Source organism: Magnolia sinica, chromosome 19 (genome assembly GCF_029962835.1).
Source record: "Magnolia sinica isolate HGM2019 chromosome 19, MsV1, whole genome shotgun sequence".
NCBI lineage: Eukaryota > Viridiplantae > Streptophyta > Magnoliopsida > Magnoliales > Magnoliaceae > Magnolia > Magnolia sinica.
This window is the reverse complement of record NC_080591.1, coordinates 1847063-1865373: the sequence shown is the minus strand read 5'-3', so window position 1 is coordinate 1865373 and position 18311 is coordinate 1847063. Positions and strand designations below refer to the sequence as shown.

At 41.8% G+C, this 18311-nt stretch overlaps 1 protein-coding gene and 1 long non-coding RNA gene across 2 annotated transcripts; one reads left to right on the top strand and one right to left on the bottom strand.

The window, feature by feature from the left end:
* Positions 1–1630: 1630 nt before the first annotated feature.
* LOC131234485 (AP-1 complex subunit mu-2-like) lies at positions 1631–17358 on the bottom strand. The gene is made up of 11 exons (XM_058231404.1): positions 16845–17358; positions 15075–15221; positions 14831–14893; positions 5371–5547; positions 5180–5283; positions 4421–4528; positions 4203–4299; positions 3997–4094; positions 3737–3878; positions 3528–3650; positions 1631–2103 (listed from the first exon to the last, which is right to left on the bottom strand). Exons 1-11 carry the CDS (start codon positions 16971–16973, stop codon positions 2005–2007), a joined length of 1287 nt encoding a protein of 428 aa, XP_058087387.1. The 5' UTR covers positions 16974–17358; the 3' UTR covers positions 1631–2004.
* LOC131234486 (uncharacterized) lies at positions 11193–13259 on the top strand. Its single transcript, XR_009165724.1, has 2 exons — positions 11193–11603; positions 12255–13259. It is a non-coding gene; the product is annotated as an uncharacterized LOC131234486 (long non-coding RNA).
* Positions 17359–18311: the final 953 nt, after the last annotated feature.

Here is an 18311-nt window from a genome sequence, read left to right as displayed (position 1 = left end):
CACCACCTTTCTATTGGCCAATGTTAGTACATGCATGGCTCCAGGAGATGTCCTGCTTCAGAATTTGACTGTTCTTGCCAATGGTAGGAAAATCTAATGGACAGAAGAAAATTGACTGGAGGCTCTTCTGATGTAATCAGTTTGCTGCCCCTGCTCATCCAACTAGCCCAATTTTTGGCAAGAGCATGTACCTGTGAGGCTGCCTAGTAAGGATTGGTTACGATGTGCCTGCTAGTATGGCCCTTGTAGGACACACTTGTAGGGCTAGGTAACATCAGGCAGTCCATGGCAGAATGGACTGCCTGAATGGATGCAGATTTACGTGATCAGAAACATCCAAAACCTCTGTAGTGACTTGATGTGGTGGGATTTGATTCCGCCATGTGCTGCCGTCAGAGATAGGACCCTCATAAAGCATGTTTGAAAGTTGTTAGGTCAAGCATATACTCCACTGGGCCATCTCTTTTACATGGCCCAATCAAATTCCACCATTTCAGGTTACCCGTGTCCCCACAGAATCACCTGCTTTGAGTTGTACAAGTGAGCCTCAGGATACGAGGATCCATACTGTTTTTCTGATGCAATCCACCATAGATGCACCAAACAAGAAGATCCACCATTCTCGTGCAATTTCTCAGCTGCATGTGAGACATTCCATGATGTCTACTTGCAGGCTGAAATTGAAAGGCAGAAGGACAACCCTATAAAAGATTTTAGTCCAAGGCTCATCTACAGCCAACCCCAACAGATTATTATTATTTTATTTTATTTTAAGAGCATGGCTCATCAACGGCCAACCCCAACAGAAATCAGGTGGACCACATTATTCTTAGCATATTGCTCTGTTAAATTGCACTTTGCTGTATTGAGACAGGGGCCACTCTGACCAGTTCAAAAGTTGGGCCAAAGCCAAGCCAAAGCCAAACCTAGCCCTGGTATGTAGACAGATGCACAAGTGAATTAGCAAGTATTTGATTCTTATCATGAAGTAATGAAGATGGAAAAGGCGGGTCCTTTCAAGTCTTTATCTTGAAAGCATCAGAACTGCAACATCGAGGCCAGACCCCAGAACAGTTGTTTCCACCTTATTAGACTGCTGCAATTCGATTCAACTGTGCTTCCAAACTTGCCCTAGTTTTTTTTTTTTTTTTTTGAAAGGAAGAAGAAGAAGAAGAAGAAGAAGAAGAAGAAGAAAGGATTGCTTAACTGGCAAAACCCTCTAATATTGAGGGGTCTACTGCGTAGCACTTTACTAGGAGGCAGCTGGTATTTTACAACAGATTAGCCAGTCCATTTCTATATGCAGCTCTGATAAAGATATCTGTTCTAAGTCCAAACACGGTGCCCAAACAGATGGATGCATCTTGGAATCACATGGAATGTCCAAACTGATCTAGAATTCGGGTACATCCAAATGCACCCTTCAATGCTTGATGCTAAACCACTGTAAAAACCCGGAAAAAAATAAAAAAAATAAAGTCCAAAAATAAAATAAAGACCAATTTCAATAAAAGAAAACTACAAGAAGAAGAAGAAGAAGAAGAAGAAGAAGAAGAGAGAGAGAGAGAGAGAGAGAGAGAGAAAATTGGAACCCATGGGGTCAATCTTCAACTGACTAGTTCCAAGATCATGTCTTGAACAGGCCCGTCTTTTCTTTTAAATTTATTATTTTCTGTTCTCTTTCCTTACACCAGTAACCCGCCCTAGAAAGATTTGAATAAATGATCGTCAGACACAGATTTCACAATTGATCCTTAATTCTCAAGGAAAATGTGCAGTCAATCCTTGTGGGGTAAGCACTGAACCCTTACAAACCCTTGTTATATGAAAACAAAGCCAACAGTGAAAAAGAGGTGAAGATAGATGCAGCCTGGGGAAGCTTTCATGGAGATGCCTAAGTAAGGTGGGAAAACTGGCTTTGCTCCCACGCTCCTCAAATGAGCCGAGTGCTTCAGAATATTACCCGTAAAACACCCATGGGATGAGAAGCAACGGATAGGGTGATTACATGAGTCTCAGTTCGTACTCGCCAGCCATTGTTATGTACCTCACCCATGGGAGAGCTTGATATCCACTCTTCTCAATGATTTTCAGGTAGCGGACCTACAAAAACAATATAATCATCCACACAGGATTAGAAAAAGAAACGACTCGCAGACATATAGGGCCTTTCTTTTCTTCTTCTTCTTCTTCTTCTTCTTCTTTTTGAGAGAGAGGTTTCAAATGTTCATTTTATAAAGAAAGATGTCTCAAATCTTCATTTTATAGAGAAAGATGTCTCAGTCTCAGAGAGAGAGAGAGATGTCTCAAATATTCATTTTATAGAAAGATATGGCAAGTTCATCAAACATTTTCCTCATTGCTTCAGGAGATCTCATCTTTGGCTAAACGAAAGATGAATCCACCCACTCATCTCCAGCGGCAAAGATTTTCCTCTTTCAATGAATTGGAGTTCATTCAAAAGCGGCTGAAGTTGCTTATGAGATGTGGAAGATTATGAACTTTGGCCCAAGTGGCAGGCATACTGTAGACTCCCTGTGGCTGTCAGGTCCATCTTCAATGGAATTAGCTTTTGTGATGCAGAATGTTGTGAAGGAATTCAAAAGGCAGTAAAATGTCAAAATGCCAGATGTTTCAGATCTGGGCCTTTCATCATGCAGACCCCACCATGTACATGGCCCGGCATAAGAAATTGTCAGCCTGATGACTCCGCTCATCACGATGACCACACATGCATGTCAAATACAGACCTGCCGATCAATTTCTTTTAAAAGCCAATCTTAATTGTGCACGGGTGGCACCACTAACCAGCTGATTGGCCTGATTTTTGGGTCAGGGCATGTTCACAGTGGGGCCATCCAAATGAACAGCCTGAAGCTCACCTAAATATGCCATGCTTTCACACAAGATTCTCACTCCCCTCGATGCTAATATACTTTGCAGGGCTCAAAAAGGAAGAAGCAATACTACATTTCATACTTATCCTGGAAGTGTTCTACTACATTCACCTACTCGTTCTATCCTTGTAGCTATTTACAAGCTCATATGGACCCAGCAATTCCACGAGCTGTACTCCTTAATCATTCTACATATTAATATTGTTAATGAACAACAGGAGAATCAGCTCAGTGCACCATCTTTGAGCTATGAAACATGTCTGGCTAAAACCATGCTCAAATCGATCCGAATTAATCTTCAAGAAACCAATAGCACATTTAAAAACCTCGTTCTGTCAGTAAGAATTTGTAATGACGAATTACAACGGTGGAGATAGAACTAGAATAATTTCCAATGTGCCAACACCTGCAGCTCTTAAACATCTTCCAGAATTTGCACTATCTGTAAATACTCACATGCAGTTGTATGGAAAAGGTACAGTCTAGCTAAGCAAATAAATCTTTTACTCATATGATTGACAGTTTATAACACAAATGCATGCATCTATTGTAGTGACCACTTCCAAGGTGTAGTGCACAAATGTACTATCCATTTCAGACAGCATGTCTTTCATGTTGGGGATTGCATACCTGTATTCCGGACACAGTGAAATATGGAATCTCAAACTTCACACGAATAGGAGCCCTTTTCTCAGGTGTTGTTTCTTCAGCAGTTATACTGGGAAGACTAAATTCTGCTCTTAGCATATATTCCTAATTGATCAGTTTAAAACATATCAAGAGACCGTCCTTAAACACTAACAGCCAGCAGTTGGAAAAAGGGGAGTTTAGCATTAAACCTTGCCACCAGGAAAAGATTTTATTTTCCAGAGTAACGCATCATTTTCAGGTGCGTATGCTGCAGAACCCATGGAAGTCCTTATATTGGGGGTTGTTGCATCTGCAGGTACAGGCAGCTCAATCTCCACATTTGTAGCTGTGCTGTATAATGAAGCAGAGAAAAATCAGGAGAGTAAGAAATCAAATTTCCCCTATTAACACTAAGAAGAAACAGTGTCCAGCAGCAAAAAACCATTGGCCAGTGACAATATAAATGCACCTGCGCTCCTTGAACTGACTCCTCGCCTTTACCATGATCTCTATACGACTTCTCGAATGCCTTTCAACTTGAGCTTCCACCCAGATCAAAGGTTTGACCTGAAACCGAAGATGGAATTAGCCTTCAATAAACATTGTTAGTTCTGAAACTGGGTTGGCTGTAGTAGCAGCATTAGCCAATATACATTGCAGAAGCAAAACATAAACCTGAGTACTGAGTCTGTAGGTCATCAAATCAAAGGATCCATCGGGCGGAATGAAGGATATTGTCCTGTCATTTTCAAAACGGGCCAAACGCACACACCTAGACCAAAAGTGAGCAGTCAGGATGCAAGTTGCCACAGAACACAACAAGCAGTCTCTCATTGCTATGGTCGATGAACAATCAGAAAGAATCAAACTAAAACAACAAGCTCGCAACATACTGATGAAACTTGATATCATCCAGATCAATGGCTTTTCCCTTTGTCGTTCGACCTTGAGCCTCCAAAAGCACTCGGTCATTCAGTCCAAGCTTACACTCTGGCATACCACTGTCATAAATGATGCATTATTAGTCTCCATGAACAAAAACCAAGGAAAATATATCATATTCTCAACCCAAAAAATGAAGAATCTTGAAAGGAAAGAAAAAAAAAAAAAGCTTCACGCAAACCCTTTCCCCTAACACCAACTCCCATTGTGCATGATTTAGCAAGAAATACATTACTCAATTTCTATAAGAATATTAGTATTATAGTTGCATGAAGCATGGAGCAAAGTGGCAACAGATTCTGGTACAAGAGAGGGGAAGTGTCCCTTTGTTAGCAAGTATGTAACAGCTAGCAAGTGGGAGGAGTGTGAGTATGAAGCCTGATTCGAAGCAGGAGCAGCACCTTCATAGAAGGATCGTGCATCTAAGATTAGTAGCTGCAACTCTTTCATCAAGTCATAATGCTATGTTTTAGAAATGCGTGCTATAGAACCCGAAAGGCATTTCTCTGCACAAAGGCCAAATCATAGAGATATGAAATAATGACATAATTACAACATGTAGAGATTACTGGAGGATGATGCATTGTTCTTGATTTTTTTTTATTTATTTTTTTTTGAATTATCTATATTTCTAATTCTCAAAAAAAGAAAAGAAGCGAACATCTGAGTGATTGATTTTAAAAGAGACTACACAGAGAATGACAATCCACCTCAAATATGTTCTCATTTTTAATGCACCAACAACATCCGATCGAATGATTTGTCCATTGCTGTTGACGAGTATGTTGACACTTTCCACCACATCTAGGAATACCTTAAAAAACAAGAAAGAAGCTTTTCTAAATACATCGTGCAGTGATTATTATTTTTTTAAAAAAAATTTGATATACAAATACCCTACTTCATTTTTCTTGTATCGTATCCCTTCACTGCGCCATGACACAGCATTCGTAACGGCCATAGGAGGTCGCTGAGTGACCTCCATCCTGTATGCATCCGTCTTGATAAACTCACTAAGAATCTGTGCTTCAGTATACTGAGGGTAACCAAAGTCCATCATTTCATCAAGTAATTCATACTGCAGAAACCACACAGCATCAGTATGGCATAAGTTCGCTGAACATAAAATGTCAGTAAATTTGCATCTTGTATACTATTATTGAGCAGAAGACAACCTATTCGAGGACAAGCTGCAGAGAACAGCAAACAGGCAATGTAACTGATGCACCCAGGCTATACCCCCATGGGAAGGCCCCACCTGGTGGCTGAACCATGAAATTGAGTCATGAGGCTGTCTGATTGGACTGTGGAACCAAACAGATCCAATTGGATGGCCAAACAGTGGTCCGATTGGACTGTGGGGCCTACAGATCCAACCTCGTGACTTATATAGTGGTCAAATTGACCGATAAGGTCCATGGGTCCAATCAGAACATCCAAATCACCTATTGCTGGCAACTAGTCCTATCCAGCGGGGCAATGTAACTGATGCACCCAGGCTATACCCCCATGGGAAGGCCCCACCTGGTGGCTGAACCATGAAATTGAGACATAAGGCTGTCTGATTGGACTGTGGAACCAAACAGATCCAATTGGATGGCCAAACAGTGGTCCGATTGGACTGTGGGGCCTACAGATCGAACCTTGTGACTTATATAGTGGTCAAATTGACCAATGAGGTCCATGGGTCCAATCAGAACATCCAAATCACCTATTGCTGGCAAGTAGTCCTATCCAGCCACATGGTTAAGAGCTTTTATCTATAAGTTTCCTCTTTAAACTCCAATTAGTGGAGATTGCTTTCTTTTTATAGGAAACAGATTAGCATTTACAATTGGAACCATGTTTAAGTTTGGAAGCTAAGTATGGAGGTCTATAGACTAGACCATAATATGATGTAGAGACATTGTTATTTTGATGAAAAGACTCTTTGCAATTAAGGCTTGTGATGGATTCTTTTTTGTGGCTGTGATGCTTCTTTAATATAGTGGTATGATGATGCAGGACATGAAATTTAAGTATGAGATGCAAGAATTCAGGCTTAGATCATACCAATTCAGAAACAGTTACACAAATTCCACATCCAACATGACAATCCAAATCATTCAATTAAAAAAGGAAATCTATGCGGGTCCAGGCCGACACAGGCTAGGACTGGACCAATAAAAATTATAAACCAAATGATGTCAAAGAGAAATAGAAATCAACCACACATGCATAAAAATCAGTCTCTAATCTAAGGGATTCCCCAAATTCAATTCAAGGAACCCATGAAAAAATGGGGCAAATAAATTAGGGCTAATACAAACTAAAGCTAGGGTTTATAAAATATGAATGAAAAGAGGAAAATCTGAATCGGAGAAAGCTCTTGCATGCAAATGGTGACTCGGGGCTGACGCACGTGCGCGGGTGGGCTGGCCGCACGTGTGATGAAAGCCCGCCTCCCCAAAGTGACACCTAGGCCTTGGTCGGCCAGGGGAGACCTCCAATCCCTTCAAGTTTGACGACGATCCGACATAAGGTCGAGACGTAGTGCTCCACCAAAGTTTCAGCCCTCCTACAAGTCCAGATTTTGGAAACTGGCTATAGGGGGATGAATAGCTGCAAAAGCTGGAAAATTCAAAGCAATAATGATGATAGAAGATGAGAGATGTGGATGGAAGAGAGTAGGGGCGGATGGGGATAGATGTGGCTTCGCACCACGGTAGTTAGCCTTTCGAAAAAGGGAGGGCTTCGCACCCACTTTTGAATTCTTCATACGAAGAGAGTAGAAAAATAAAGCAGGAATTTTTATTAAACTTGAATGAATCAAAAAAACTACAAGGGGTGCCTATTTATAGGGAAAACCCTATACCCCAAAAACTCACACCATGTGCGCAACCTGTTACTTGGCGATGAAATAAACTAAAATAAAAAAACCAAACAAAGAAACATAAAGCGTTCACGATGTTCTAAATAATAACAATAAGCAAAATCTAAAATATGAAATCCATCCGACGAGTGGGCCACGATCATAAGATCTCATGATGGGCTTTTCTTGACTATCGGGCCCACTTTTTTTTTAACCAAAACTTGTCTTCTAGCTAGGAGGCCCTCCCTAGATGTCGTCATCGAGCCAGATCGATGGTAGGGTCCTCTTTCTGCATATGTACGTGCGTAGGGGTGGTGGTGTGCGTGCGCATGTAGGCGACGTGCGGGCATGCATGTGCACGATGTCCTCATCAACTCTCCCGGCTGCGAAGATTTCGCCACTGGCGAAATAAAACTCCTCAGTGAGCCACATGTTGTCTGAAGTTAGGCGTAACTTCAATTTAACTAGGTACTTCTGAAACCCGCTATCCGACGTAGAAACTATCTCATAGTCCAGGATATCCTCTATTTCCTCTCTGGATGTGTGAAGGCTAGGTATGGGAGGTAGAAGCTAAGATGAAAGGTCAGGAAGAGGCCATGGATCAAAGGGTAAATCTGGGGAATCAGGATGGGTGGGTGAAGGGCCGGACAAAGTATCAGTAGGTCCTTAAAAAGCAACTAGATCCTCCACATTGAATGCGGAACTAATTTCCATGGAAGGTGAAAGATCTACCTCATACGCATTGAGACCGTTTCGCTTTATAATTTTGAAAGGCCCAGCGCTATGCACGTGTAACTTACGAACGACCCCTGGAGGGTACCGCTCGAGCCTGACACGGACCATTACAGAGTCCCCAATATTGAACTCTTTGAAACGTCTATGTTGGTCTGCAGAAAATTTGTAATGTTCATTACTAGTAGTGATCTTTAGCCTGATTTCTTGATGCAATGAATGTATGTGATGCACAAAAGACTCTGCAGACTCTGATGGCCTATGAGACAATGACATGGAGATAAGATCAATAGGCTTCCTAGGCTTGTAACCAGTAACGACTTCAAAAGGACTTAGACCTGTGGACCTACTGACAGATGCAAACTCGGCTAGGGGTAGTACGGCGTCCCATATCTTGGTATGCTCCCCCACTAAACATCAAAGTAAACTCCCTAGGCTCCTATTAACCACCTCAGTCTGGCCATCGGTCTGAGGGTAGTAGGCAAAAGAAAATTGGAGCCTAGTATTCATCATGTGCCATAGTGTCTTCCAAAAGTAACTCATGAATCTCACGTCACGGTCAGACACTATAGTTTTTGGTAACCCATGCAGTTTGACGGCCTTACTAAAGAACAACTTGGTAACATAAGATACGTCGGAGGTCCTAGAACAAGGAATGAAGTGGGCCATTTTAGAGAAACGGTCCACGACAACAAATATGGAGCCATGCTTCCGAATAGTCTTGGGAAATCCAAGCACGAAGTCCATGCTGATGTCCTGCCAAGGGATGAATAGGACTAGCAAAGGTGTATATAATCTTGTATTCTGTTTCATTTGCTTTGCCAGTTGACAAGTACGGCATTACCCTATAATTTTGGCCACGTCCCGCTTGAGGCTTGGCCAATGAAATTTATCCTCCACTAGGGCAATAGTCTTGTCAAGACCAAAATGACCCGCGACCCCTCCTGAATGTAACTCCCAAACAAGAAAATCACAAAGGAAGGTGCGTGGTATGCACAAGCGGTCACTCCTAAACAAATATCCGTCCAAAATCAAATACTTACTGTTAGCTCTGACGGACTCTCTAACAAAGACGCATACACAACCCCAAAATCTGGACACTCAGAATACTTTTTTTTTATGCGCTCAAGGCCCGTAACTTCAACGCTCATGGAGTTGAGTAATACAACTCAACGACTCAACGCGTCGGCAGGCTTATTCTCTACACCGGCCTTGTGCTTAAGCACAAATGTGTACTCTTGAAGGAATTGAACCCACTTGGCGTGCCTGAGGCTTAATTTCTTCTGAGAGTTCAAATATCTCAAGGCCTCGTGATCTGAGAACAAGACGAATTCTTACGGTAACAGGTAATGTTGCCAATGGCGTAGTGATTACACTACCGTGTAGAATTCCTTGTCATAGGTAGAATATCTTTGTTTCGCCTCATTCAGTTTCTCACTAAAAAAAGCGACAGGGTGCCCTTCCTGGCTAAATACTCCTCCTATGCCGACTCCTGACCCCTCACATGCAACTTCAAAAGCTTTTGAAAAATCTGGAAGTCGCATGACTGAAGCTTCGGTCATCTTGACCTCTATCTTCTTGAAGGCCTTCGAGGCGGCCCTTGTCTATTGAAACTCTCTTTTTTTTATGCAGTCCGTGATGGGAGCCACAATGGAACTGAAGTCTCAAATGAACCACCTATAAAAAGTAGACAAGCCATGAAATCTGCGCACCTCATGAATATTGCGGGGTTCAGGCCAATTAACGATGGCTTTGACCTTCTCGGGATCCGCCGATACGCCCTCAGCTGACACAATAAAACCTAAGAAGATCACACTACTAGACAAGAACGCGCACTTCTTTAGGTTGGCGTACAACTTCTTGGCCCTAAGGATCCCACAAACTTGCATCAAATGGTTGAGGTGTTGCTCCTTAGTCATGTTATAAATCAAGATATCATCAAAGTATACGACCAGGAACTTCCCTATGAAGGGTCTCAACACTTGGGTCATCACACGCATGAAAGTGTTTGGGGCATTAGTTAACCCAAAAGGCATAACTAGCCACTCATATAGCCCATCCTTCATCTTGAAGGCCGTCTTCCACTCATCACCAGGGCGTATACGGATTTGATGATACCCACTTTTGAGGTCAATTTTTGAGAAGATAGTAGCATTGGCTATCATATCTAGCTTGTCATCAAGACACGGTATGGGAAATCGATACTTGACTGTGATTTTGTTGATGGCCCTACTATCAACACACATCCTCCATGTGTCATCCTTCTTAGGTGTAAGAAGGGCGGGCACAGCACACGGACTCATGCTCTCTCGAATGAAACCCTTCTCTAGGAATTCATCAATCTGTCTCTTCAACTCAGCGTGCTCCTTTGGGTTCATTCTGTAATGCGAGAGGTTTGGTAGAGTCGCCCCAGGGATTAAATCAATGTCATGCTATATATCCCTCATAGGGGGAAGCTCATTCGGTAGATCATCAGGAAAGACATCACGAAACTCATGTACTACCTGAATAGCCTCAGTAGGTAACTCTACGCTAGTCTCTAGTACACTCTCCCTAGCCACAAGGGCGTATATCATCGAGTCTGCCTCTGTCTCTCACTAAAAGTCTTTGGCATTCAAAATATGGAGCGGTTTGGACTTGGACTTCAACTCCTTCACTTCTTTTGGGCCACTCACACCACTCTGTGTGGTGAACTCTTTTCCAGTTGTATTCTTGGATGGCAGAGGATTTAGCTTGACCTTCTTGCCCTCAAACCAGAATGTACACACATTTGAACGACCAAATATGGTAACATCCCTGTCACAGAGGCACGACCTATCCAGAATGATATGGCCCACATCCATAGGAACAACATCACACCAAATTGTGTCTTTATATGATCCGAACTGAATAAGGACAAGACAGCGGTACGAGACTAGAATGGATGCTTCATCAACCCAGGAGACTCTATAGGGCTGAGGATGGGCTTCCAGCTTCAAGCCCAAGCGACTCACAGTGCTAGTCGATGCCACGTTGGCACAACTACCACTATCCACGATCATCTTACAGTTCTTTTCCTCAAATTTTGCATAAGTGTAGAAGATCGTATTGCAGCGCCAGTCATCAGTGTTCTTGACTTGAGTCAGCGCAATGCACAATTGCGAGGGTCACAGACTCTTGTATTCCCTCTTTCTCATCACTAGGGGTTTCGACTGGCTCATATTCCTCCTCACTATCACTCTCTGGGGGCACTACTTCTACTTGCCCATCAATAAGGAGTACTTTGGTGCCCTATCTCGTGCCGCACTGGTGAGCAAAATGACCAAACCCCTGACACCTAAAACACCTAGTGGCCCCACTTCCACGTGAACTAGACCCGACAATCTCTTTACCCTTATCATCCTTAGGTTTGGACTGAACATTAAGGGAAGGTTTGTTTTGGAATCCCGTGTTAGGTCTAGCCCCAGAGGGGTTGGCCTTAGCACCGAATTCACAAAAATCAAACCGCCTTCCCACAAATGCTTTAAGATATTGCTCGACATCTAACACTACTTGGTACAATTGTTCAATAGGTCATTCTTTGCGAGCAATTTCTGCCAATGATGGACGGAAAGGCCCGTTAACGAGCAGAGTAAGTCGGGTCCTCATAACCTAATCGGGTCGAGTATTCTTCAAATTCCGATATAGTCCGACAAATCATTGGGAACCGTCAAGAGACTAGCCAACTCACCCAACAATGCATAAGCAAATTTAAGAACCACGGATCGAGATACTTTTCTTTAATTTCTTTTCATTCTACCAATGAAACTTTGTGGAGTTCTAACTCTTTCCTTTGATTTCGCTCAACGTACCCAAAACTTAGAATATTAGGCTGGTAACCACAGAACTTCTTCTTGGCCAATCGAACTCGTCGAGCATCCGACATACATACCCTCATAAATAGTAAGTTTCCATATCACGCTAAGTCCATTCTAGAGGCTTTACAGTTCATAGTTGGCCATCAAATTTGGGGCATTGCTTGGTACCCCTATTTAAAGGGTTGTGAACTCGTTTTTAATCATCAATTAATCAATTTCGAATTTCTTAGAATTTATTTCTATTTTTCTGATTTCTTTCCTCATGGATTCGAGAAGTCTCTGTGAGGAGTCCAGAGAAGCTCCGTGGATTCGTAGTTATCCTCATCACGTACATCCCTGCGTCAACTTGGTACAATTGTTCAATAGTGTCTATCTCTTTGGCGAGCAATTCTCTCCTGATGTCAGGACGGAGGCCCGTTTTGAAACGAGCAAGAGTAAGTACTTGGTCCTCATCAACCTCACAGCGGGTCGAGTATTCTTCAAACTTCTCGATATAGTCCGCAACTCTCATGGAACCCTGTCGAAGAGACTGCCACTCCTCAATCAATCGTAAGCGATAAGAGAAAGGGAGATACTTTTCTTTAAGCGTTTCTTTCATATCTACCCAATGAACTATTGGGAGTTCCCTCACTCTTTCTTTCTTTCGCTCAACCGTCACCCAAAACCTCTTTGTTTGACCCGCAAGCTTCATCTTGGCGAATCGAACTCGTCGAGCATCCGACATATCATACCACTCAAAATAGTAGTCCATATCCGCCAACCATTCTAGAAAGGCTTTAGATTCCAAGTGGCCATCAAATGTAGGGGCATCTACCCTAACTCCCTTAAGGAGTTGTGCATCTGGGTCATATTGATCATGATGTCCCTTACGGGGTGGGTGCACAGGTACGCGCCCATGACCAACTCCTTGGCCACCTCCATTCCTTAGTCTAACCTCCTGACCAACTGCCTGAGATTGGGCATCCTCCCCAGTGGTGGGGTTTGCCTTGAAGGAAGCCTCTATTTTTTCAAGGCGTTTATCTATGAGTTGTTCCAAGTGTTTATTCAAGGACTCAACCTGCTAGGCTAACTTGGCCACTGTTTCTTGCAGTTGCTCCATGTTTAGTGTGGGGTGCAAAACGAAACCACCACCCATACATGTGGGCATACACTGACTTGCTCAACCTAAGGACCTGCTACGGCAACTATATGCGTCTAAAAACTAAATGACCCTACGAGACTCTATATGAAGGAGACTACACACCGTTACTAAAATTCAGCTATATATGATGGACTGAATGCATGAAGGACTCAAACAAACTAAACCCTAAATATGTGGTGAATTCCCCTACAAGAACCCTAGGCTTTGATACCAAATTTGATGCAGGACATGAAATTTAAATATGAGATGCAAGAATTCAAGCTTAGATCATACCAATTTAGAAACAATTACACAAATTCCACATCCCACATGACAATCCAAATCATTCAATTAAAAAGGAGAATCTATGTGGGTTCAGGCCGACACAGGCTAAGACTGGACCAATAAAAATTATAAACCAAACGATGTCAAAGAGAAATAGAAATCAAACACACATGCATAAAAATCAGTCCATAATCCAAGGGATTCCCCAATTTCAATTCAAGGAACCCTAGGGTGAAAAAAGGGGCAAATAAATTAGGACTAATGCAAACTAAGACTAGGGCCTAAGAAATATGAATGAAAAGAGGAAAACCTAACTCGGAGAAAGCTCCTGCGTGCAGATGGTGACCCGGGACTGACGCACATGCGCGGGTGGGCTGGCCGCACGTATGATAAAAGCACGCCTCCCCAAAGTGACACTCAGGCCTTGGTCGGCCAGGGGAGACCTCCAATCTTTTCAAGTTTGACGACGATCCGACGTAAGGTTGGGGCATAGTGCTCTGCCGAAGTTTCAACTCTCCTACAGGTCCAGATTTTGGAAACTGGCTGTAGGGGGATGAATAGCTGCAAAAGCTGAGAAATTCAAAGCAATAATGATGATAAAAGATGAGAGATATGGATGAAAGAGAGTAAGGGCGAATGGGGATAGATGTGGCTTCGCACCACCGTAATTAGCCCTTCAAAGATGAGAGAGTTTCGCAATCACTTTTGAATTCTTCCACAACTCACGAAGAGAGCAGAAAAATAAAGTAGAAATTTTTATTAAACTTGAATGAATCAAAAGAACTACAAGGGGTGCCTATTTATAGGGAAAACCATATACCCCAAAAACTCGCAACATGTGCGCAACCTATTACTTAGTGATGAAGTAAACTAAAATAAAAACCAAACAAAGAAATCTAAAGCGTTTACGATGTTCTAAATAATAACAATAAGCAAAACCTAAAATACGAAATCCATCCGACGAGTGGGCCACGATCATAAGATCCTATGATGGGCTTTTCTTCACTATCGGACCCACTTTTTTTTTAACTAAAACTTGTCTTCTAGTTAGGAGGCCCTCCTTGGACGTCGTCATCGAGCTAGATTTGGTGGGGTCCTCCTTCTGCGTACGTACGTGCGTAGGGGTAGTGGTGTGCGTGCGTGTGTAGGCGGCGTGCAGGCATGCGTGTGCACGATGTCCTCATCATATGATGCCCAAAGTCTATCGTTTCCAGTTGTGTGATGCCTGAAATTTATTCATTGCTTTTTTTGCTTCTCCAAATTCCTGTCTTCTTTAACTATTTCTAGAGGTTTATTGCATTCAAGAATCAAGATCAACATCGAATTCTGTATGGTACATACAATCCAAAAATTGTCCTATTTCAATTTGGGATCAGTTTATGCTCCATTCTGCATCAGTCAATGTTACAAATTACAAGGGAAAAAAAAAGGCAGTTTCTATTGGTAAATTTCATGCTTTTAATGCTTAATTATATCAGTCTCAATTATAGATGAGGTAAGGTAAAATCACAAAACCAATATTAAATTATAGTCTTACCACAACAACGAAATTATCTCTTAGAGATTCCTCTTCTAGCTCTTCAAAATAATGCTTAAAGACCTGCCATTTTGGGGGGGAAAAAAAAAGTGCCCTTAAAACCACAACTATATCATAACACATATTTAAGCTTTGCATTATAATATTTCAATTAAAAACATTTATTACTGAAACTACAATGACAGAATTTTTTATTTTAAAAAAAAAAAAAAAAAAGAGAGAGAGAACAATAATGAGAACTTACCCCAACAACACGGTGCAGAAAGAGAAGAAGGCTGGCAGCATTACAGTTCTGCCTTGATGCTATCATCAAGTACACATTATTATGTTGTATGAACATGTAGGTGACACCATTATCGTAAACTACTGGATCTTGAGATTCCGGATCGCCCTGACACAAACCAAGGAAAATATCAGATTTGTTTGTTATCATTATAGTTCTTTTCTGCCAAGGAATGGTATCAAAGCAAAGATTGAAAGAGTCTAACCTCATCAAAAGAACAGAACCTGAAGAAGAAAGGGTGCAAAAAAAAACTTCTCCGAATCAAACGACCTAAGATGCAAGAGAAATCTAATCCATTGCAGGTCATGGATTCTATCATCCCATGCACGCACACAAATTGGAAACATGATGTGACAGTCCATGATCTGAACCATTCATCTAGTAACCCAACATTAATGGCTCAAACTAGAAACACACCGTTGACCAGACAATCTCGACCATCAGCTGTGACCAAGAAATGGTTGATAGAAAAGAAGTCCGGCAACAGTAAGCATTGGATGGAAAGGAGTCTCGTTTGACAGAAAGTTGCACTAGTGTGGCATAGAGAAGGAGTTCCTTGGTGTCAATACAAAAAGGAATGGACATTGGCATCAATGCAAAAAGGAATGGATGAGAGAGAGAGCGCTAAGAAACCAATCAATAAAAACTTGAGAAGATTCATGTATGTACTACATGTGTGGGATGTCTAATGCACCTTATGTTAATAAAACTCGAGAAGATTCACGCATCTATTACACATATGGGATGTCCAACACACCTTATGTGGACCTCATGTCCTAATCCTAACCCAGTAACAAATCCTCTTTGTACTTGTTTTGATCAAATCCTCATCATCATCATCTAAGCCCTATCACAACTAATTGAGGACGGCTAGACGAATCCTATTTCGCCATTCCATTCTATCAAGGAAAATGTGAAATTGTCAGGATTCATGATAAAAGCTGTGACCAAAGTTTGACACCGGCTGCCAAGCTGATGCAACCTCATCCTTTATCCGGGCTTGGGACCAGCAATGAGACCATGAAGCTCCCATTGTCAAAGTTGCTTTGACCTTATCCTAATTGGTTAAACAACCAACCTGTAACTTGTTCACCAAGTTGCGCCTAAACTCCAAACTTTACAACCTGAAGCAATCAGACTTCAACAATGACTTCCAACAGGTTGGGTAGGATTTTTCTATCTGGGTGCAGCGCACGGATCTTACAATTATCCGCAGCGGACACAAATTGGACTTGTGGCCGTTCATGATCCAAACCGTTTATCTGGTGCATCTGCCATGAATGAGCTACAGTAGCAGAATTCACTGATCAGATTATCTTAACCATGACCAATGACAGACAAATGGGTCAAACAAAAGAATTTTGGCAACAGTCAGTATTGGGAGTATTGGTAGGATTCTCCATTCCATGCGATTTTCATAGCGGCCCACCCATAATGGGACTCACCCAATGAATCATCAGATCACTGGACACTAGCGACACGTCCTTCTCATGCAGCACCCACAGGTTCTCAAAAACGCCAAAAAATATACAAAAATCTATAAATAAATAATAAAAAAGGTGAATTTACATAATCTCTTCCAGAAAAAGCACAGATCCTATACATCACTTGCACAAGAACAAACAAAATATAAACGGAATTCAGCTAAAGAAATACCAGATACACACCAAAACCCATCCGGTACAGCCAATTTCGAGATCCAATGCATCAAATGGCGAACGAAAGGCATACCTCTTTCTCGATCAGCTTCGTGAAGAACCGCTCGGCCTGCAATGCCGAGACATCGCCCCGGTAGTCCCGCCACACAAGAACCCGGCCTTTGATATCGAGGAGGAAGATCGCCGAGGCGGCACCCGCCATGAACTAGGGTATTGGTGGAAGAGATCGGGATCTCAGATCAGAGTTGCAGAAGCGGATCTGGTTTTGAGGGTGGTAGATGTGATTTCTGGGGTTTTTGAAAGCATTTTTTTTAGGGTTTTTACGGGGTGGATTTTGGGGAGAAATACACGAATGATTTCCGATCTCTGTTTTACTGTCTGAAAGGTCTGAGAAATGAGGAGCTTCTCTCGAGTCTCGACACTACTCTGACAGGATAATTCTAAAGTGCGCGGGATGCGTAGAATGCGCCTCCTGCTACTGGAGAAAATTGGAATGCAGAAGTAATGCTCCCTCGACTGCACGTTTCGAAGCACTCGCTTCACGTGTTCTAAAGTGCGCGGGATGCGAAGTTAGCGCCCGAGAGCTTATAGGCTTATGGGACTGGCCAGTATTTGGGCCGAGCTTGGGCACGTCTTTTATTCTTTGTTCGGGAGTGTCTTTAACATGCACCGCAACAACATAAATTCCATCTGAATTAGAATCATTAAGGCAGTCGTTTTCCACCATGGATTTTAAGGAATATTGTTTGGCACCACAATGTAACCGAGGGTTTTAAATCCCCTCTTTGAAATAGGTGAGAGCTTGGATTACATCAAAAATTCTTCCAAGAGTTACATATGCAATATGTGTCACTAGAGTATTAAAATATTGAGCACATGACCCACTAATTATATCCCAAAACAGTTAGATTATCAATTGCATCATTATTATTACTTTAATATGATGATCAATGCCCTCCAAACATTGTTCATTTAAATCAACGGTTAAAAATTATTGGTTAGTCACTCGGACATGATCTTGTGCTTGTGGCCCGTTCAAGACTTAGAATTTAATCATTTTCAGGCAAAGTATATATTTCAACAGACTTGTTACAACTATTGTGTCAAACATTACATATGTTCACTAATTAAATATATTGAAGTTGATTTAGTAATTAAAATCAAACTTCTATAAATATACCATACATAGCTATTTTTGAATTAAAGTTGACTCCCTATTCAGGGTTCCTAACACAATAGGAGGATTTCAAATCCAGGAGGTTCCAAATCCATGTTTCCAAATGGGCCCTAAGTATGTTTAGCGACCTGTAATTAGAAACCATTTAAATGTGTTTGACAATTTGTATTTGAAATATATTATTTATGAGAAAGCACAGTGACTTGTGAACGCGTGATAATCAAGTTTTGTTATAATTTTAAAAAGGACTTTTAACCCAGTGAATCAATTACGTCCAACTCACACTAATTATTATAGATAAAATCATGAGCTTAGACTACCCTGGCCTGGCCTGGCCATCTAACTGCCATATATCTCTTGTCA